The 23,523-nt window shown below is 47.1% G+C and overlaps 1 protein-coding gene across 1 annotated transcript; it reads right to left on the bottom strand.

Annotated features, from left to right (window-relative positions):
* Positions 1-797: 797 nt before the first annotated feature.
* Positions 798-22,977, bottom strand: LOC119445971 (uncharacterized). The gene is made up of 9 exons (XM_049664813.1): positions 22,795-22,977; positions 20,144-20,417; positions 15,255-15,423; positions 14,699-14,847; positions 11,979-12,099; positions 5,604-5,762; positions 3,307-3,432; positions 1,849-1,871; positions 798-948 (listed from the first exon to the last, which is right to left on the bottom strand). Exons 2-9 carry the CDS (start codon positions 20,299-20,301, stop codon positions 798-800), a joined length of 1,056 nt encoding a protein of 351 aa, XP_049520770.1. The 5' UTR covers positions 20,302-20,417; positions 22,795-22,977.
* Between the last annotated feature and the right edge of the window lie 546 nt (positions 22,978-23,523).

The following is a 23,523-nucleotide window of genomic DNA, read 5'->3' as shown; positions in this document are numbered from 1 at the left end:
CCCACCTAAGACGAAACATGTCAATTTCGCGGACCTCTTTAGTAGGGCGCTAAGCATAGCTGGCCGGGAACCCTTACTAATAGTAGGGGATTTCAATGCTCCCAGCAAGCTCTGGGGCTACAAGCGTGAGGAGGCACGAGGACGTAAGCTGGCGGAGCTTATATCCACCCTAGGTATCACTTTGCACACCGACCCGGCCAACCCCACACGTATGGGTAACTCTGTTAACAGAGATACATGCCCAGACTTAACACTCACCAAGAACACCCAACATGTACAATGGAATAACATGGGAGACACACTTGGCAGTGATCACTGCATTATCAATACATTAATCAACACCAGGCCCCTAAAACGACCCCTTACCAAGGCCCGACTCCCAGACTGGCAGGCCTTCCGCCAATCCCATTTCCCTGCCAACCTACTCACTCAGGGCTTCGCGGCTTGGGCAAACACTCTAACAACCGCACTCAGGAAACATGAGAAATTGATTCAGATCACTGAGGAAAACCCTGCAGTAGATAACCACCTATTACACCTATGGGAAGCTCGCAGGGGCCTCACTAAACGATGGAAGCGACAAAAACACAACCGAACGCTCCGCAAAAGAATACAAGAGGTCACCCAACAGGCAGCAGAGTACGCTTCCCACTTAGCCGACACTAATTGGGTAGACAGATGCAATGCAGCAGCATCACAAATGTCCAACAACAACACGTGGAGGCTCTTCAGAAGTCTGATAGACCAACGCAGACCTCCAAAGAGCCCTACACAACTTCCAAGGCACTACAACACAACTAGCAGAGACACTTAGAGATAAGTATCTCAGTCAACAACAAGACCCGCGGGGACCGGAATATTCCTATGCAGGCAGGGATAATCCAGAACTGGATCAACATTTCCAGCTCCATGATCTCAAAGCGGCTCTTGCCAAAATGAGGCGAGGTACTGCGCCGGGAAGAGATAGGATCACAGTCAAGCTCTTGGCTAACCTCCCGGATCCGGCGTATATTCACCTCCTAGAATACATTAATGCTATTTGGAAAGGGGAAACCCCCTTACCAGTAGATTGGAAAACCGCTCTTGTCACCTTCATCCCGAAGGCTGGAAAATCCATCAACACAGACAATTTGAGACCGATCTCGCTCACATCCTGCGTGGGGAAACTCATGGAGACGATGGTGCGAGATCGGCTCTCCGAATATTTGGAGAACAAGAATACGTTTGCCGATACCATGTTCGGCTTCCGGCCACAAAAGTCCGCCCAAGACATTCTTTTACAACTGCACAGAGAGGTAATACAGCCAGTTGCAATGCCCCACAACGACAGAGTCGTCCTGGCCCTGGACCTTAAAGGGGCTTTTGACAACGTTAAGCACAGTGCAATACTTGAACACCTCAGCGAAACGCACTGCGGCAACAACACTTTCAATTATATCAAAGACTTCCTATCGGACAGAACAGCTCTGATCCGCATACAGAATGATGAATACGGACCTTACCAAATGGATACAAGAGGGACACCACAAGGCGCAGTGCTGTCCCCCCTTCTCTTCAATATCGCCATGATGCACCTCCCTGCCCGCCTGAGTGAGGTTGAAGGCGTCCAACACGCGTTGTATGCCGACGACATCACTCTGTGGGCTACTCAGGGCAACCTAGGACACATTGAAGAAAGCCTGCAAACAGCGGCCCACATGGTAGAATCCTATGCGGGCCACTGTGGTCTTCAATGTACACCGACCAAATCAGAATTTGTCCATATTAGGGCATCTCCTAAAGACACCACGAACATAACTATCTCTTTGCCGAGTGGACCTATCCCCGAGGCAAGAGAGATAAGAATACTTGGCCTTTTCATCCACAATCAACTGAAAGTGGATACAACATTACACAAATTACGCAAGATTGGAGATCAGGTGGGCCGGATGGTCCGCAGGGTATCCAATAAACGAGGAGGGCTCAGAAGCAAGGATTCTGTGCGGCTAGCACATGCGTTTGTCACCAGTAGAATCCTCTACTCGGTACCCTACCTCTATTTGCGCAAACACGAGGAGGAAAAAATAGAGGTCATCATACGCAAAATGATCAAACGAGCTCTTGACCTCCCGGTTTCCACATCCAACGGGCGCCTCCTCGCCTTAGGAGTGGTAAACACCTACAGGGAGCTCAAGGAGGCTCATCTTACAAACCAATACACAAGATTAGCACAAACACGATCCGGGCGAAACCTTTTGGCCCAACTACACATCCAACACGACGTACACATACAGGAGCGGGTAAGGATACCTGAACTATGGCGACGCGCCACCATAGTTCACCCACTTCCCACGAAAATGGACAAAGAGGACCATAACGGACGCCGACAAGCTAGGGCACAAGCCTTAGAAAGATACTATAGCCAGAAACACGGAGTCTATTACGTGGACATCGCCGGTACAAATCCACGGGGGTGGTATACGGCAGCGGTGGTCCACGAACAAAGGCAGATAGACGGACTCTCTTTTAGAGCACCGGGAACAACACAGGCGGAGGAGGTAGCCATTGCATTAGCAGCATCCGACTCTCAATCTAAACATATCATAACCGACTCGCGAAGCGCATGCCGAAATTATGAGGCAGGCTGGGTCACCCCCCTTGCTGAGAAAATACTGCGAACCTGTATGAGGGACACAGATCCCTCCCCTAAACATATCGTATGGACACCAGGTCACCAGGGCGTAAGGGGGAATGAGGCTGCTGATGCAGCTGCCCGAGCACTCATTTCCCGGGTACCTCCTAACAACCCCAATGACCTAGAGGAAGAACTATTGCTTCGATTTAAGGAGATTTCAGAATATTATAAGGATAAACATCGCATGTACCCAGCGCCCGCCAAGGGCCTGGGGAAGGCCAACGAACGCATTCTTTATCGGCTTTTCACAAACACGATGCTCTGCCCAGCAATCCTCAAACATTTTGACCCAATGGTCACCGGCACGTGCCACTACTGTGGGGAGGTGGCAGACACTTTCCACATGGTCTGGGCCTGCCAAAGTAATCCAGCCCTTACCCCCAACCCCAACCCTACCCGAGAGGACTGGGAGGCAGCCCTGCTTGGTTGCTCAGACCTCCAGGCCCAAAAGGCCTTGGTCCAGAGAGCCAGGCTGGCGGCTTCGACTAATGGGGTCCCGGACTAAGGATCCCACCCAGTATGCAGGGCCCCACAGGGGGGGCCCACACCTCTCTGTACACACAATAAATGCTTTTTACCACCACCACCTGAACTAAAAAAAGTTGTTAGAAAGAAAAATTGCGGCCACTCGCCTTCCACTGCATCGTGTCAGCGGTGTCGTACGTGGCCATGAGATCGGGAATCTGCCACGAAAACGCCGTGTGCTGGGTCTTGTCGACGGCCTGGTTGGCAAAGAAGTCAGGCTTTTCACTGCACACCTGCAAATGAGGAGCACATAATGCTCTAGACGCGATGAAGCGGTGGGATGTACTACTAACACGGTCGCAACGGCAGCACTTTTATACCATTGAAGTTATTGATAGCCATGAGGAACCGGGCCCAGTGCACACTAATTTGGAGAGGGCACTAGCAGCCAGGACACTGCGGAACTTTCCCTAATTTCAACATCCTTGTAAACTGGCCTACACGAACAACAGCGCGAGCCAACTTGAAGGCACTGCTGCGTTATTTAAAAGACACCGAACTCAGTGACAAATTGTGACTGTACACTGTGTGACGTAGGATGGGACGTTGACACTATTCAACACTAGAACGCCTTCGCAGACTGACAATGGCCACAGAAACAGTTCTGTTTGTGTGTGTGTGTGTGTGTGTGTGTGTGTGTGTGTGTGATTTTTTTTCTTTCCTTTTTTCCCCTTTTTTGTACTTATTTTTTCTCTCTCTCTCCTGTCGAATCCCTTTACCCCTCCCCCGGTACAGGGTAGCCAACCGGAGATAATGTCTGGTTAACCTCCCTGTCTTTCCTTCACCTTTTTCTCTCTCTTTTTTCCCTAATCTAAGTTTGCTGCGACAGTTGCTAGATGTCGAAGTCGATGATACGGACGACGTGGGAGGATTTAAATGTGGGGCTTTTTGCGATCGTATATTGCCTCTTCGTTAAATGCGATCGGCTGACTCTAGACAACCAACGCCATCCAAACTACACATCTTGGCCATTATTTCAGTGTAAGAGATAGGGATTAGACATAACGTATATTCTACCGACGTTAGCTAAGGTCACACTAAAATTAGCTCGCGATAATTTAGGGTACATGCGTACTACGCATGAAAAAAAAAAGGTATCTGCACAATCAGTCCTTGTGGGGTAAATGGGTAAATTATATTGCCAGGACGAACAAGAGGACGTGTCGCAGTAACGCCTGTATCTCTAAGATTTCGGAGAGCCTGCACATGAGTACATGGTCATGAGTGGCATGAGTCGTGTAAGTATAAGCCCAGGAACGCACACAAAGCTAATATAAAGGAGGGGTCACAAGCCTCCTGTGGGTTTCGCAGGCTCGGCCGCTTATGGTCTATACGTTACCAAATAAATTATTATTATTATTATTATTATTATTATTATTATTATTATTATTATTATTATTATTATTATTATTATTATTATTATTATTATTATTATTACTAATATTAACGTTACCGTGGTGTTAACGCGCCCTTATTTGTCACATAGTGCGCCGGCTCGTCAGCACACGGCCAGGAAGCGCTTGTTCAAAGTTGCACATTTCCGCTGTGTGACAGGTCGAATATAGGTTAGCCTTAATCAAAAGCAAGTATGTCTACAGACTTCAGGTAACAGGCAGAAACAGCGCCAAGGACGACCACGAAAAAAAAAAAAAAAACAAGACGATGCGCCGGCTCTCAACTTCAGGTTGTCAGGGTGAGATTACAGGTAGTCTGCTGTCTTCTCGCTTATACAATTGTTCTTTTAATGGTGAAGAAATGTGCACACTATCCGATGCAGTAGCTCTTAAATATAGTGACACGAGCTTTTGTCGTGACAAACATGAAACAAGATTATATTTTTTCTTGGGGGGGGGGTTTCTCTGCTTATTTAATCTAGAAATAATTATCCCCACAAGATTGCGCATCTTCATCCGCACCGTTCAATAAAATACTCGGCATTGTTGTTTGCCTGGTTTGTGTGAAATTTCGTTTATGAACGGGCGCCGCCCTATTGCAATGCACGTCTCTGTAGCAGCTCCCCACTCGTGTCGGGAGGTGAGCATACAATGGTATATCACTTTGGTTTATTTTCCCTGCGAAACTTGAGCAAAAAACAGAGCAGCGGTAAGCGCAGCATCATCTTTTAAACTTGGTAAAAGCGCCGCCAGCTTTACACTTATTTTTCGTATAGACATCCAAATGGATGCCTATGGGTTATTTGCGTATGGGCTGTTTGCGGAAAGTGTGTAGACTCATTGTCGACTCAGCATGCTGTTTGCAGACGTGGTATAGAGATTATAAATGTTAGTACGTACATGCATTTTATAGGCGGTACACTGAAACCACCATCAGACCACAGCCACGAAGTTGGCAGTAAGCTTTTTGCTCGCATGGATGCTCGACGGAACGAGATCGTGCCACTCACGGCTCCGGAAGACGACACCGACATGGCGTCCTTGATGCAATCGACGCCGACGAGGAACTGCTTCTTGGGCCGGTACCAGCGAGCGCACAGCGTGAACGAGACGGCCAGGGACGTTCGCTGCACCCAGGGGAACGTCCTCACGTAGGCCACCGCGTTGGCCTGCCGCGGGGAAAAAAAAAAAAAAAAAAAAAAAAAAAAAAAAACGACTTAACCATCGCAGACACCATCGTGTCGTCATCAGACAAATTATGATTGACGTCTGCATATCGGCTTTAAAAAACGCTTTTCTTTTGCACTTTTCAGCCTTGGACAACGCCGCAAAATGAGAAATGCCATTGCAGTGCTTACGACAACTTATTTCAGATCTGTCAATAATAATGATTCTATAGTAGTGTGTTGCACTCCCGCACATGTTTGCACCTTACATATCTGTTCAAGTACTTTCATGCCTTTGCTGGACTGTGCATGTTTTGTATAAGACTCCCGAAATTTTTCGCTTGGCACGACTAAACGACGTGCTTAGAAATAGTTTACAACAAATTCCACTTCTTTACGCCAAGCCGTTAATTTAAGAATGTAGGGCGTATTTGTCCCGCTGACACTAAATGGCCTTTCATAAAGTGGGATGCATATGTCCCATCGACCCTCTACAGGATCTCAATGCAAAATTATTTCTATTACTTCCCTCGTGAATCAAAACTCTTCAAAATTTTTGTGCCATATAAGTAATTAAGGTGCTTAACAGTAGTTTGCAAATAACTACACTTCTGTGCAGCAAGCCCTTTAGATTAAAAAGTGCGACGCATTCGTTGCAGTGCCACTTAATGACATTTTCGAAAAGTGGGGCTATAAAATCGGGTACTCATTGTGAGCTAAAAATGTAAATCTAAATGCAGAAAAGAGGAATTAATTATAGGACGCCTTAAGAAGTTTTTCTTTCTCGCGATCAAATGTGGGCCAAATTGGGCAAGCGTTCCAACATTGAAAACGTTTTTTTCTAGATTTTGCACGCTTGTCGCTAATTAGCACCCATTCCCAAAACTATTCTCGCATGAAGTATTTGAACCTTTAGTTGGTAGGCAGCACCAAGAAGATATGAGATAAAGGCTTTCATTTACTGTTGAGAAGCGCTTTCGCGCACATTAAAAAATTTGCGTTTAACCACACTGCGGCCTTGTCGACTGCCATTTTTTGATTGAACCTTAAGAGGAAGCTTTGAAGTGGGTCACCTATGTACCATTGCCTCACAAAAGGGTCAATGACGCCTGAACTCAAAATTATACTTCAACGCCTTTTATACATAATTACCTGAGAATGTGATGTGTGATCGTGTTGAAACTGGGGGCTAAATGCAGTGTACTCCAATAATAAACTTCTCCTACGTAATCCCATCACACCAGACTGTGACGTAACTAATTACACGTAATTAATTACTTGTAATATATGACGTTTTTGGATAGTTTTGTAATTTAATGATTACTTTGTTTACTTGGTAACGCTCTCTGTAATTCAATTACTTTTTTTCAGGAACGAATTACATGGAACCATTTACCTCATTGACGACGAACAGGCGACGCCGCTTTGAGAATACGCAGAACGCCCAAGATCGTTCCACGCAGCAGCCTCGCCGATACGTATGTTCAGACAAGCAAACCTGGGAGCTCAGTATTTTCCCCCTTATCTTAACGGGCTCCACCAGATGTTGGCCGACGAATTGAATCGATGGCGGTATGTCTCGGTAGCGACGGCCGCTTAGGACGTTAATGCCAGAAAATCACATACGGACGAATTTTAATGCGATAGCATTTCTTAGGGTGCCTTACGCACTTTTCGGGGGGCTATGTGTGCTCATGCCTAACCGCTTTCCCGCCTACCTGGGTCACGCTGGGTAGTCCCTGGTCGAATGGGTAGCGGGGCTATCTTGATGAGGGAACAGGGTTCGAAACCAACCGTCTTACCAACTTGGGTCAGTGAGTATGTGGCAATGTGTACACATGTGACGCTCTTGAACGAACCTCTTTCCCGCCTGCATCGGTCGCTGCAGATGCGGGACTGGGTAGGTGCCCCTGTTGAATGAAACTCTGACGCCGACTTGGAGCACTAGGTACGGGCCACCCTTTCTGTGCTGATCTTCAATGAACATCTTTGATGCCGATTTGTCTCACTGGGTATGTGGGTGCCGCTCTACAATGACTAAAAAGGATCGTTTAAGTTTCTCTGATGCTAGGTGGAATCGAGCCCACGTCACAAGGGTTCCTCAAGGACTGCAACTCGCGACGCTTTAGCAGGCTACGCCACAAAGGCACTGGGTATGGGCCGCTCTTCAATGAAAACCTTTCCCGCCAACGCATTAGCGAGCTGCGCCCTGAATGCACTGGGAATGTGCCGCTCTTCGATGAACCTCTCGCCAGCTTAGGTCACCGAATATGTGCCACTCGGTGTGCTGCAATCTAGGGAACAATCGTCAGCGTTCGTAGGCACCGGCGCGCCACGCTTCTCGTCTCGGAGGCAACGCGCGGACTTCTCGGCAGCGTCACTAGACGGCACAGCGTGTCTATAGAAGGAAGCGCGAGTTGCCGCATGCATGACGCGTTTCTCAGCCATCGTACGCAACACGCATTTCCGAGACCACGTGCACGGGCTTCACGACGGGGTCGCTAGAGATGGCGCCGAGGGCTCTTAGGGAAGCGCGAAAAAGGGGTCGCGTTGCAGTAGGCGCCTCATAGACAACCCATTTCGACGGTGGCAATATACGTTGCGTCGTTATACTGATTCACTGCCAAACGCATTACTGTCTACAGTCGTCGTGAGATGGGTTCTGCCGAAATGTTTCAGCTTTTCATTTGCCCAACCAGGAGCATCATCTCCAAGAACCAGCAACGATGAAAGGCTGCGCTAGGGTGGCTAGAAGGGGAGGTGTGAATACCGGCGGCGCAAGCGTGACCCCTCAGCGCACCGATGCCGCAGGGCGGCGCTGTTTACCGAGGCGCGGGAAGGCACGCAACCGAAATGAGCGCATCGCCAGCCTCGGGTATCGCGCGCCGTCTGCGAGCGTCATGGAATATACGCCTTTATCATGAAACAACGTTTTATCAGCCCACATCACTACTCCTGTGAGATTTTACGGGCCCAGTTCGCATTGCGTCGATAGATTCAAACGCGTTTTTTTTTTTTTTCCTCCGGATCAGGATCATAGGGGCTGGGGGCTCTGGAATAATTTCGACCACTTCGGGTTCTTTAACGCGCACTCACACCTTACGGCACACAGGTGCCTTGCATTTCGACTCCCTCAAAATGCGACCGTCGTCGTCGAGGTCAGCAGTAATCACCCTACGCGTGCCGTACGTACGACCTGTAAACTGCAGTCATTACCCGATTACTTCTCGACGGACAAACCACTTTGTGCCAGCGCTTGAAGACGTGTAGCATGCACTTTCGACGCTCAAATAAGCAATTTACTATGATTGCAGACAGCAACAGATCTGGTCATAAAATCGTTTATTTAAGTGAGGAAAACAACTATGGGAAAATTTGACCTACAACACGCAATATTTCAGTGCTTTTAGTTTATTCTCAGTGCCCTGCTGAATGAGACCTTTAAGCAAAAAATGAATCCTTATTACGCAATAAAAACGTACAACTGATGCTGTCAGGGCAGCAGAATGCTCTAGGCAACCAATTTTTGGCACATCACCAATTGATCAACTGCATAAACTTTGCCACAGCTTTGGCATGCAAACGAGTGAGTTTGTTTTCAATAAGGGCATTAATTGACCAGCTTGTAGAATGGTTCTGATAGATATAAAAGGCCCCCAAGGTCCCTTCTGTTTGTTCTTTAGATTCCACAACGGTTTCGTTGTGAAGCTGCCCAGCCAAGTAGATGCTACAGCTGGCAAGTCCTTCTCCAATGAAGAACACTACCATTTTGGTTAACACAACAGGCGCAGCATTTCGTTCAATGCAAACTCTGCAGTTCAGTAACGAGCAATGTTTTGTTTAAACTTTTGCAGTGACCACAGTTCCAAAGGTCGCTTAAGCTCGATAATGAACAATTCTTCTGCGACTGGACTGGGCATTCCATCCCGCGTTATATTTACAGCCTCCACGTCTGCCGGTGGGCATGCATTCCCCCGTCTTGTCAATAGACAAGCGCCGCTTCTCTTGTAAGATAATAATAAAAAATTGTCGCAGTTTCACCCGAAAGGCGAAGCATGAATTGCGATAGCAACTTAGTAGAGAGCTACACGGAGTAAGGATAGTAGTTTTATCCGCTGTACAAACTTGGACATGCAGCAGCACCGGCAACACACAGCACTGTTGTCGACGCCGTCGGCGTTTTGCCCGCGTTCGCACAAAATGCGTGCGGCGTTGGTGACTGTTGCCGGAGCCTCTGATATAAATAGGCACTTGGTGCCGCAGCTAAACGTCGCCTCCCTTCCCTGCCCCCCCCCCCCTCCCCACGGCCTTTCGTGCGTCAGAAGAAGGCGCGTTTGCTCTACATATATGGTGATTGTAAAGGAGGAAAGAGACGCCTACTTCTGCAGCCCTTAAGGGAGCACGGCACAGAACGCGCGTTTGTTCTCCGCCGTGCGTTCACTCCCCGTGAAAGCGCGCGTCCCTCGCGCCCTTTCACTCGCACATACAGCGTTCGGCGGCGCGCGGCGACGATTTCATCTCCATTGACGTCATACGGAACCTCACGGCGACGGCGACGGCAACGGCGACGCCGACGGCATAAATCTGCTTTGGAGTGTCCATATAATTGCTATCGCAATAATAATACTTTATTCGTACTCAGAGAGTCGAATATGTAGTCCAGGCATACAGGAGATATAGTAGGCGGAACTGCCTATACCGGAGTGGTTTGCGTGCCGAACCTGGGACCCGTGGAGCGTGTGAGACATCTCTTCTTTTTCTTTCTTTCGTCAGAGTCATGCTAATGTATTTTGGCAAGTTCGGAAGTACTGTGGGCACGGCATCTTCTGAGAGGGCGGGAATGCGACGTGGTATCAAGACTGCAGTTCCATTAATAAAGTCGCGAACGATAAACCTAAGGGGAAAAAAAAGGCGGTGGTGATCAGATTGAGCTAACGTGAAAGGCCTCGTGAATAATACTAGGATGGCAATTGGCAATGCCACGACGACGCTGTGCAACACGCTATCTATCGCGAGAAACACCACAAAACAGGCGACGAGACCAAAACTGACGGCGAAGGCACGGAGGCGAGGCGAGGCCGGCCAGCCGGCGCGGCTATGCTTCCCGCGCCGCGAGCGGTAGCGCCATATTTCCCCTGGTGGCATCGGTGCGCAAGGGGGTCACGCGCGCCTGCAGGAAAGCGCCGCCGGTATTCACACCTCCCCCTTCTAGCCACCCTAGCTGCGCTTCATAGAGGGCGCATATGCTGAGTAACGACAAATCCCGTGAAGATGTCTGTACGTGGCGACATCGCCCTACCCGGCAGCGCGTACATCGAGTGAGCTTTGATCAGTGTCGCTGTTGATGTGTTTGCGACAAAAAAACGAGCGAATATGACTGGATAAATTTATGAGAAGCAATTGTTAGTGAAGCTAAGCAATGTGCGAAGGGCTGCAGCGCGCTGAAAGTGCCAGGCAGGCTCGAACATTCCGTTTACTGTATCTATACAGATTTGATGAAAGTTTGGAGGAAAGTAACGTAGAAGTAACCGATTAATTTTGAGTAATTTTCGTCAGGCAGTAATTGGTAACTCTAATAAATAATACTTTATTTAAGTAATTGTAATTGTAACCGGTTACTTTTTTCTGTAACGTATATAAGTCTGCATCACATACACTGGCAAAATTTTAAATAAAAATGTGCCCTTAGTAGCTTTCTTGTTTTGGTGTTCGAGTTTTCTTTCGGCGTAAAGCACTCGCTCCTTCTAACGTGACTTCTATCCAGCTGATATTCTCACGAATGTTACCGCCAATGTACTAAAAAAATAATAGGTCCGAAACAAAGCTAATTCACACAGACGTTGGCTACGGTACTCGAGCAAGGTGCTACAAATAGTTTTATCCTATCACGTACAGGTGCATACTAAATTAAAAATGAAACATGCGATGACGCATTGTCGATACAGATTAAAGTTGGGATGTGATGAAATTCAAAGACATGTAATGAAAAATACGGGCATATGAATACCGAAGAAGCGTAACAAAGAGCAGACGAAAGAATTTAAGAGTAAAAAAAAAATCTCTGCGAGAGGAATAACTATATTATGCGGGCAAACATCAGTTGGTAACGGTGAAAAACAATTTAATGCTCCAATCCGTATTCATGGTAGACAAGACCCTAATTGAGCAACAAGCTATTCGTGACTGAACAATGTGTCTTTCGAAGCAATTTCGCCTTACCATTCCCATAATATGATCGTTGTTTTCAATCTCGTACGGCGCAGGACCATTGGTCTTGCAGCCGTCGTGGTCGTGCTCGGTGGTGTGAGTCCTTGCTATGAGGGCGCTGATTGTGAAGGACCTGTCGACCAGGAGGAACGTCGGAAGAAAAAAAAAAGAAGAAAACAGAAAACAAGGATCACTGTCATTCCTTGTTCACCACGATGTACCGTGAAGTACCAGATGAAAGATCGATTCATTAGCTGAAATGATTTCAATGTCATCACTTGAGGCTCCAGATTAAAGTATCTCAATGCCGCTTACAGGCAGTGCTAGGATACTTCGCTCAGAAACCATCATGGAGTGTCATTGAACCACAGTGACAACTTCATAGCCGAGGAGCGGTGCTGCAATCCACTTTCCTTAATCGAGATGTGTTCAGTGAAGGAATTTGCTTTATACCACAGGGTTAACTGCTTCTAAGGAAAAGGTCAGGCTGTAAGCTCATAAATGGGTTTCCCAAGTGCACAAACACATCGCACATAGGACGAGTGCTACTGTAGGCGTGTAGTGTTGCCGTCCGTGCCTTTTCTGCGCTATGGCTTTAGTTTCTTGCCACGAACTCACTTTCCCAAGATGAAGTTTTGCCGCGCATATTACCTTGGCCACCATCAGCGATGACATTTATTCGCGTAATCACCAAAGAGCTTTCACACCCCAAACTTTTTTCTTAACGGGGTCGCCGAACTCGGCTTCATACTTTAGCAGCCACAACTGTGAAAGCTAAGGCGAATGTTCGCACTGCCTGCACTCGCGACAAACAAGATATTTAAAAAAAATAACACGTCCGATATGTTCCAGTAAAAGAAAAAAATGTTACCACGCGATTCGATGTTGCATTGGTCTATAGTAGTAATATGTCCAAGACTTACTACACGCGCAGTGCCACAGTTATGAACCGCTTCAGAACGAAAACAGCGCAGTAATACATTTTTTTAACGCCGCACTACGTGCGTAGATCCCTTTACGACGTCCCTCCCTGAATATGAGACGCAGTAAAGTTTCAAGGTCTCTCGTAACGACGGAATTTCTACATCCGCTGCCATGGCTTTGAGTGACGTTGGCTGACACTCCTCGAGGGTGAGCACCGCGGTGCGACGCCTGGTGTGCCAAGGGAAAGCGCATATCCTCTTGAGACCCGAACACAAATGTGTGATATAATCGCGCTTCAAGGTGGTTTTTATTGTCTAATGTTATGCCATGAACGTGAAAAAAAAAAAAAAAAACAGTTTTTAAAATTAAAATAACCCGGTTACATGCCAAAACACTGCGTGTCCATGTAGGTGAACATCTCGTCCTCTCCTCATGTTTGCTATGGTAAAAACTGCATTTTATTGCTTAAACGCAGGGATGATGATGAACTATGTGTAGTACGTTGCCATGTTGCTGGCGCATCAGGCATTTTCACGCAACCTCAGTGATTTCGAAACACAGTTTGCTTTCGGCCGTCCGGGAGGACACAGAGGTCTAGAACAATTGAGTGTCAAATTCCTCGAAAGCGGATGACAAGAATATGAGTAAACTACTTACAGTTACACATGCACCAAACTTCATACCCAGAATGATATTTTTGCGTAATCACTTGCGAGTTAATTTATAAAACGAAGCACTTCGTACAGATGGTTAACCAGCGAAGCTGAAACTTCCGGCCCCGGTGTTTATCATCACTGGGTTAATTAATCGCGACGGTTTATTAAACGACGTCTCGGTACGCAGTTGTTGCTTGCACTCGGCCACCCGGGCCTGTTCTTGTGCCCAGACTGCAGCATCGGCACGGCGAACACGAGCTCTCTCACGGTGCTGCTGTCGGCGCTGTTCTTCGCAAGCTGCCTGCTTTTCGGGAGTTCGTACGATGCGTGGCCTATACTCATGTTGAAGTCGGCGAAAAACTGCTGCACGCGCACTCGGGGAGAGAGCGACGTCACTGCACGGCGCAGCCAATGGCGCGCCTCTCTCTTTCTCTTTTACGTGTGACAAGGGTTGGTGGGTGGTGGGCTCCGGGACCGCTACAGGTCCCGGAGCCCACCACCGGGAGTGCACAAGGGTACGTGCCATTGCGCTTGGACCCTTTCTGCACGTCACCAGGATCGGCCCACATTTCTGCGCACATCGGACGGACGGATTTTGGTTTCGCCTAGCCATTTACAGGTTCGCTGTAAAAAAAAAAAAATGTAGAAGGCATTGTGCAATGTATTGTACAAGGGGTCTTAGGAGGATATTGCTACACGTGCAAACAAGAGACGCCGAGAACATGCACAGCGAGCACCACGGCGTCGAATCGCAAACGGAAAGGGCGCGAACGCAGCGGTTCTATTCTCCACCTCCAGGCGACGTCCTCGACTCCCTCACGGCGACAAACATAATTTAGTCGATTTGACAGACGGGGCATCTAATACGCTTGCGCGTAAAATGTGGATCGATCGGAACAGCCGCCGCCGTAGCACAATTGGTATACCGCGCAACGCGGAGGTTGTGGGTTCGGCGTCCACCAGCGGCAAGTTGTTTTTCGTTCACTTTTCACTTCCCTTTAGCTTATCGTTTATACGCTTCAATCAAAACTAAGCATAACTTCCCCTATGCTTTCATTGGCTTCATTATAAGTTGTCGCCATATGGTTGCGACTAACAAAACACGAGCCGCTCGGTTCTCCTTTCTGCCATAAAGACAAAAGGACAACCTACCGGACGTGCTTCCGAAGCGCCTTGAAAAGTTTGTCGTTGGTGGCCATCCATAGGTGGACGCCCAGGATAACGTAGGCATCGGGCTGCGCTTCCGATTTGCGTTCGGACGACACCTCCTTGCGAATCGCCTCCTGGACCTTCGCGAATAGCTGTAGTGAAGAACAACCGCCAGAAGAGACGGCAATGTTAATGTGATGTACTCGCGTTCACTGGAATAACGGAAAAAAAATTGAAATAAGCCAGTTGGAAGCGATTCATTTTTGGTCGACGCGCAGCGGAACGGAAGAAATTTGCGAGCGGGCCTTCCAATTTTCGTTTGAACCGACAAGCGCATCCGGAGAATGGCTTGATTAACTATTTAAGATTAGAAGCCTTGACAAAATATTTAGGTTCCTTCAGTCGAAAGAGCCAAAAGTCAATATATTTTCTTACTGATAATGCGCTTTTGTATGTTGCAAGCAGGTTTGGGAAGCTCGGCAATATTCAACGACAATAGTACATATGAAGTACGTTAGCTTATACGTGAAAATATCTACAGCACACTCTTGGAGCTTACCTTAAGGACGGTAAAAACTCGGCCGACTATATTCGAAGCGTCAGTGCCGTTGGCCCCGATTTCCAGGTCTAGAACTGCGTAGTGGTAGACGTTGTGCTCGATCCAGTAGGCTTTCATCCTGTCCTGGGCTTTCTGTCTCATGAGGTCGTTTCTCACCTGAAGCAGTTTTCTGAAACGACAAGTGAAATTCTATTTTTATTTTATTTTTGTATATATATATATATATATATATATATATATATACAGGGTGTTTCTGCGAACACTCAAAATTTATTTAACGTTGCCTGTGGCAGATAGCCCAATTCTAGTTAACGAGCTGGTCTACTCGAAGAGGCGGACATTACTTGCACAAAAAATTGAAATGAATAATCAACTAATTACCAAAATTCATTTTAACTAATTACCTGATGGCCCATATTGCAATTTACAAATTGTAGCCGTGTAGTTCGCAAGGCGGATCCACTTAGAATTAATTCTCAGGATGACACCAGTTTTGAGATATTAGTTCCCGAACTTTGCGGAGAAATGCATTGGCGTTCAAGTTAATTTTGGGCTTCAATGCATAAAGCGGCGTTTTGTTTAGAACCTAACTGAAACGCCAATGCATTTCTCCGCAAAGTTCGGGAATTAATATCTCGAAACTGGTGTCATACCGAGAATTCGTTCCAAGTGGATCCGCCTTGCGAACTCCACGGCTACAATTTGTAATCAGGCAATTAGTTAAAAACTTAATTAGTAAATTTCTGTTAATTATTCGATTATGCATTTCAATTGCTTGTGCAAGTAATGCCCGCCTCTTCGAGTAGACCAGCTCATAAACTAGAATTGTGCTATCTGCCACAGGCAACCTTTAAGAATTTTTGAAAGTGTTCGGTGAAACATCCTGTATACTTATGACATTGCGGCAACCGCTACTAAGGCGCTGGCGCAGAATTCACTAGTTATGTTATGTGTCATCTGTCACTGCCATAGGGTACAGATTTGGTGCACGGATTTCACGTACTTTTTGTCCCTAAGCATTAACTTCGTTGCAACAAAAAAGAATGCATGCCTACGTTCACCGCTAAGGTTATTCACATGTAGAAGATAAAAATTACCACTGGATAATAGACAGTATTGCAATAATTATTCACTTTAATACTGTATTCTTTTCTCCACTCCCTGCTGTAGAGGCTTGGTGCATTGAATGTATATACTAAAATAAACCAGCTTGTGAATGCTATATATATACAGGGTGTCCCAGCTATCACGCAGCACGATTTAAAAAAAGAGGAACGGCGTTACGCAAAGCCAGCTAGTGCGTATTGTTTCCAGTACAGTGGAGTAGCCGCCAGTAATTTTTTCGTTACTGAGATTTAATCAGGTAATTGTAATCAATTATCTAACTCGAGAAGTACTGTCCTAATTATCAAAGTGTCAATGAGAAAGTTGTAGAGGAACATAAAAAACTCCCGATACAGCTTTCTGTTGCTCAACAGGTGCTACATAAATGTGTTCTTCCGAGTGTATAAGAAGCCCGCGAATGCACGCAAAATTGATGCACGAAGTGGCCGCTCGAGGCACTTTGCATGTATTCGCGGGCTTCTTTCATGCTCGGAAAAACAGTTTTATGTAGCACGTATTGAGCTACAGAAAGCTGTATCGGGAATTTTTCACACACACACACACACACACACACACACACACACACACACACACACACACACACACACACACACACACACACACACACACACACACACACACACACACACACACACACACACACACACACACACACACACACACACACACACAACACACACACACACACACACACACACACACACACACACACACACACACACACACACACACACACACACACACACACACACACACACACACACACACACACACACACACACACACACACACACACACACACACACACACACACACACACACACACACACACACACACACACACACACACACACAACACACACACACACACACACACACACACACACACACACACACACACACACCACACACACACACACACACACACACACACACACACACACACACACACACACACACACACACACACACACACACACACACACACACACACACACACACACACACACACACACACACACACACACACACACACACACACACACACACACACACACACACACACACACACACACACACACACACACATATATATATATATATATATATATATATATATAACAAGAAATCTGGTAACTGGCATCATGACAACTGAACACCACATTTTGAAGTTTTCATACTCCGTGATGTACTGCACCGACGTGTGCTTTTGTCATATGTGAATCGGAGCGAGCGCACCCCACCGCAGCATGCATAAACCTTGGGCAATCGAGTTAAATATAGTTACTCCCGTAGGAACCAGTTACGAACACTGCTTTACTTGTTAGACTGCTTTTATAAAGAAGGTGCATGCAGAGCTTGACGTCGCGAAGATGCGCCGGCGTTGCCGTCGCATTCCATGCGCGTAAGGAAAATATTCAGACCGCAATGGCACGATTTGTTTCGGAGATATGATTAATGGACATGGGCAATCTTTGAATAGAATTCCTTGGCAATTATAATGGTACAGTGTGGGGTGCCGCGAAGAAGAGCAGTGGCTATGTAGTCATCTGTTCATCCTGCTTTTACTAAGCCTGCATGCTTGTTTAAAAACCTGCAGCTTATCTAATGTTGTCAAACGTACATATTGCTTTCATCTTTGCCGGTAACCGTTTTTCACCGGATCGTCGCTGTTATCAAATTGTTGTCCAGCGCAAGACGCGCCTATAATTATCCGAAAGATTTTGAACCTACAATTCTACAGCAAAAAGTCGTGTCTAATTATATTGCGCGCGCAGCGCGAACAGACTTGCATATGCACGCGAGCGCCAGCGATCACTCTGGAGCACACGGCGATACATGTTTGAATAACGGATGGATTTGACCAGTCAGCTCTGATTTCTACGACCGACAACTGTGCTCGCGATGATCGCTGTGCCTTGAGCGCTATTCTACTTGTTGTTCTGGGAACATGGGGACAAGTAGGCCCAGTAAAGAAAGGAGTTCTTAACTCGCGCTTTTGACAGCGTTCGATTCATTACCGTCAGTACAACGTTAATTTATTTTTATTAATTGTGTGGTTTTATGTGCCAAAGTCACGATAGGATTTACGAGGCACGCCGTAGTGGTGGATTCCAGATTAATTTAGACCACCTGGGACACTTTAACGTGCACCCAATGCACTGCACACGGACATTTTTTTTTTTTTTCATTTTCGCCCCCATCGAAATGCGGCTGCCGTTACTGGCCGGGATTCGATCCCGCGCCCTTAGGCTTAGCAGAGCGACGCCGAAACCCCTATAGGCACCCTGCAATGTGGTTGGCTGTACATGTCGCGCCACCTAGCAGCGGCGGTGAGCACCCGCGAGTAGGCCCTCACCGCCATTTCACTTTGGTCCGTACTGCGCTCAGGCGCGCCTGAAAGCTTCCTTTTCAGATTTTTCAATGGATTCACCGCGACCACTCGGCAGCTCCTCCGTGAGAAGTGTGAACAAAAATAACATGCGCATATGCTGCTGCTTTAGGTATTTTCACAACCGCGAAGGGGATGTCGGCATCAAATTGTGCCGCTTCCCTTCAAGGCTGTGGGGAGAAACCCGGTGGCTGAAGCCTGAAGGTGGATCGTCGTGGTTCAGGCCGTCAAGTAAGAGTCGCTCTTGCGAATTTCTGTTGAACTATGACACAAACGCAAAATAAAAAAAATAAAAAACACAAGGCAGCATCCATGAAAACGCACAATAAAGCGACAACTGCATAAACACGCGTGATCTGATTCCCGCTGTTGTAAATTGGTTTGGATAATTGTTGAGCTATTCTCGCTCCAAAACAAATGCGCAGTGGTTGTTATGTGTCAAATCTAGCTTCGTAAGCGCTCCGCGTTGGACCTTTGTACGCACTGTAGTTCTTGTGCATTAATAAGCCAACGTGCAGCTCCTTTCTGTGCCTAGATCAAGACGCGACTGCTGAAACCGGGCTCATTCATGCCGACGTTTTCTCGCGTTTAGAACAACAGAACTAAGGCTGGAGTGCACCGCAGCGCACATCGAGTATTCGCAAAATAGCACTTCTCTCGCGCACGCTAGCACACATTTGTTCAGGTGTTGCTTAGTGTCAGCTGATTGCTCTCTGTTATGTTTCAGCGATGATGACCTCTCACACTGGAGCCCGAATGACAGCACCAGAATATGCTCGAGGCACTTTGTCAACGGAGCAGAAAGCGCCATAAAGAATCATTCAAGTTACCTTCCAACTCACTAAAACCTCGACAAATGTGATAAGCAAGGCACGCTCGAAGTATACTGAAGATACAAATACAAATGAAAGTTGAAAAACGTCTACGGCCGTATTTGCCCTCTTAAGCGGAATAAATTATTTATTTGTTCACTTACTTTGAGTTCGACGTCGTAAACGTGCTCTATTTGTCGTGACCAGAACTTTGCTGCGATGTCCGTCCTGTTTACTCTTTTGACATGAAATACATGGTTGTTGTCGTAAAGTTGACGTCCTTTCTCGAGTGTCGGTGGTCGAAAATGGGCCTCAATGTTTTCAATGGCCTTAAAAACCACAGTTTAGAACGCCCGACTTTTTTCAAATGAGTGCCGCAGAGGCATGCCTTCGTAGAAGTGGCCGCCTCGGTGTTTCGCGGAACTGACACGGCGGCGCTGACGGCTGAGCCGATCGCTGCGCCGCCTGACCATTGAAGGGAGCCTATACGCTACCACGGCGGGGTGTCGTTACAACGCGTCAGTGTTATCAAGCAATCTACATACGGGTCCCGTGCGTACTTAAGAGGGACGTGTATGCCGTAAGTCGTCTTGATGGACTTGGCGGCCATCTCGAGCACCGCTTGCGTGACCACGTGGCCGTCGTTGAGGAAGGTGTCGCCGCCAGGCAGCGTGTAGAAAGGCGCCAGTACCACGTCGCAGAGGCCGTCCACTGCCATCGAGCCGTACTCCTCGGACCGGCCTCCCAGCACGCACACCAGCGAACGGGCGGGAAGCTGCTGGGGACCGCCGCCGCCGCTAGGGCGAAGCCCGGCTTCCGGCAGCCCAACGCTCGCTGCGTGTACGGCCCACCTTTTGGTCGTGACTTTGTGACCAACATGATCTACTCTTACGGAGTGGGCCTCACAGAAAAAGTAGAGCAAATATGTAGTTCCTATAGCACGAATACACTACTCTCAGTCCTCGTAATTACACAAATCAATTGATTCCGGATATTGCGCTGTCGTGAAAAGGACCTGCTATGAGCAGACGTGTCAGTAACTACGTTTCGAGGACCTCGGGTCGCCCACTCGTTAACAGCTGCAATATAGAGCAACGGGTTTAACTTCCCGTCAAACCTATAGTAGTGCCTTACCTTTAACAACTTTGTTTATAGTTACTCTCCGCACTAATGAGACATGTGACATTGCTATTTATTCACAGAGGGTGACGCTACGACTCAGGTCTATGAAGCTATTATAACGTTGGCCGCTCTGTCACGGTTGTATTTTTCGGGAATTGTTGACCCTGAAAAGCTGCTGATGGGTGTGCATTCTGCCTTTCGACATTGTTCATTTCAATGAGCCTCGTTGCAATAGCGCTAAATACGCCTATATAACCTGGGCAACACGGATGGCTTTCTTCTTACTGTATACACCGAAAGTGTACACCGCCCACTCCCTACCTTTTTCCCTTGTGCCATTGAACCTCCACCTTCCTAACGCCAATTTCTGGGTGTATGGGTACTTTAATAAGAAATTTCGCAGATTTGGCGTCCTGGACTGCCCAGGTGTTCCCGAGACGCTGCTTTCAGCCAATGGGCGTTGGCGTACGCAGGGTGTCGGGCAGCACTGGGCAGTTCAAGACAAGTCTTAGAAACCCCAAGTTCTTCGGGCAAAAACGTGGATGGTATTTGTGACTGCAATGGCAGGCGGTGGCTTTTAAAAGGCAACCGCCCGTTGCGGATACAGCTCTTCCATCATAGCAGTTGAGTGCCTTACCTCAGGCCCCACTTCTCTGAAATAGGACATAGCGATCGGCAAGAAGCGTGGGAGTTGTCGCCGGTTGTAAAACTTTAAAACGCCGCTTGATATGAATCAATGAAGCTCTATGAAAGGTGAAGCTGCAATCACTGACCAAATCTTGTTTTCTTTTCTCGATTGACACCAAATTAGGCACGTATGCTGTTCTTGAGAATATTATTAAACAGTTCAAGGCACACTCTAGAAAGATCCATGAACACACTAAATACTTTATAGCGCCGAATAGTACAGCAATACCAAGCAGCATTTACACTCAGCATTATTTTCTCAGCTGCATTTGCCATTTGGCGCACAATAGACCAGGAAATAAACGATGACGCTTTAGGGCGAAATTTCATTTAGTTTATCACTTGTCGCAAATCGTAAAAGACGGTGGAACATTGGTGGCGGCAAGGCAGCGAACATGCCGAATGAAAATACATTACTCTTGAGGGCATACATTTCTTTCAGATTCGATGCTTAGTTAGCAAAAACTGCATCTCGAAAGCCGATAATGAACGCAGACAAAAGGTAAAAACAACCTCGGTGTCATCAGCAACCATCCCATTTCCAAGGCCATGATCATAGTATAAAGCTATGCATCTATCCTAGCGGAGCACTGCCTTGATTATGCCGGGAGTTTGAAGAGGAATTTTGGGGCTGGCAAGAGTGGAGCACACTGGTCGCAGACATGGTGGTTAAACCCCACAAAGCTCAAAGCGTCATTGTTGATACGCTGAATTTCGTACCTCAATAACCCTGTAATGCGCAAACGCAGTTCCGCATGAAGGAAAACTGGAACGAAATGTTGACATTTATTTCTGGTCATGCAGAGTGCAGTTGTAGAAAAAATACGTTTTTTTTCAAATATTACTTAATTACTGCACTAAATAATTACTTATTAATTGGTTTGTTGAACTATACAGAGCTGAAACTTTACTCCAGCATATCCATAACGCAACTATGGGCTTTGCATTAAGCTAGCCGTGCTTAAATACAGACATTTTGAGGCACCAAACTCAGCGTATATAGCATGTATATGATACAACCGCGTGAAACGTAACGAGTTTTTGATACGCTGGAGCACAGTTTCTGCCATGGATAGTTCAGAAAACGAACTAATTATTTACCATGCTAACTATTTTAACTCTTACATTTCCTTGTGTTTGTGTATACGAATGCTCTCCCTTAGGCCAGTTATAACGGTGAGCAACGTCAATTTTTATCTGATATGGAGCGGGCTTCGAGCTTTCTAGTTAAGGCTTCTCTGCCGGCGCTAAGCTTCATCCCAGCTTCGTGGTTGGTGGTTGTGCGAAAGAAAATAAAATAAAACATCGTATTAACAGCGAGCCTAGGGCTTTAAAGATCTGCCTGTGTCTGGTCCAAAACATTCAAGTTACGTATACGCAAAGTTCGGTGTTGAGCTCTCACAGGATTCTTGCCGTCCATCGGTTGTGACGGAGTTCGTAGAGGTTGTCCCCGTGGTCGCGTCTGTCGTTGCCGTTGCTGCCCCGCGAATCTTGCGCGTCGCCGTTTCGTGGAGCTTCTCTTCTTCGGGAACGCGGCCGGTGACCGCGTTGCTGTCTTCGTCCGTCTTGTCGAACCCCTCGGTCGACTTGGCTGCAAGCGTTCGAAGATGAGCCTCGTGGAAATACGTTCATTTCAAGGTCTGATTCAAGGAGCGCGGTGCTCCGGACGAGCTATTTACCTATACTGTCGAGAATTATTTTATCGAAGAAAGAGCGAGTCGAGGACTGGGCCTAGATGTGGTAGTTCGTATGGCGGCAACGCGAGAAGTAGTACGAGGGTATTTGATCATCCGCCGTGAAGCATATAGGCTATAGTTGCGGATAGGCTAAAGCACTCGTCATTTTTTCAAACAACGCTTTAATGTCCTTACGTTGTCCGGCTGTACTAATTTTCACCTGGTGACACAAAATGTTTCACAAAGGAGAGAAATTCGCGAAACAGTTTTCATTATCAAGGATGACCATTCACACATGCATATACCATTTTCACGACCCCCATGTTGCGTTTGGTGTCGCAACAAACCAAACGCCTGCAGACCACAGACGCCCCTGTGGGGAAAGAACAGAGATGTTTGTACGTTCCCGAACCACTGAAATCTGACCTAACCACCGCTGAGACCAAGACGGAACA

The sequence above is a fragment of the Dermacentor silvarum genome, chromosome 3 (assembly GCF_013339745.2).
Source record: "Dermacentor silvarum isolate Dsil-2018 chromosome 3, BIME_Dsil_1.4, whole genome shotgun sequence".
Classification (NCBI taxonomy): domain Eukaryota; kingdom Metazoa; phylum Arthropoda; class Arachnida; order Ixodida; family Ixodidae; genus Dermacentor; species Dermacentor silvarum.
The sequence above is the reverse complement of the archived record's forward strand: the minus strand, read 5'-3'. Positions and strand labels throughout refer to the sequence as shown.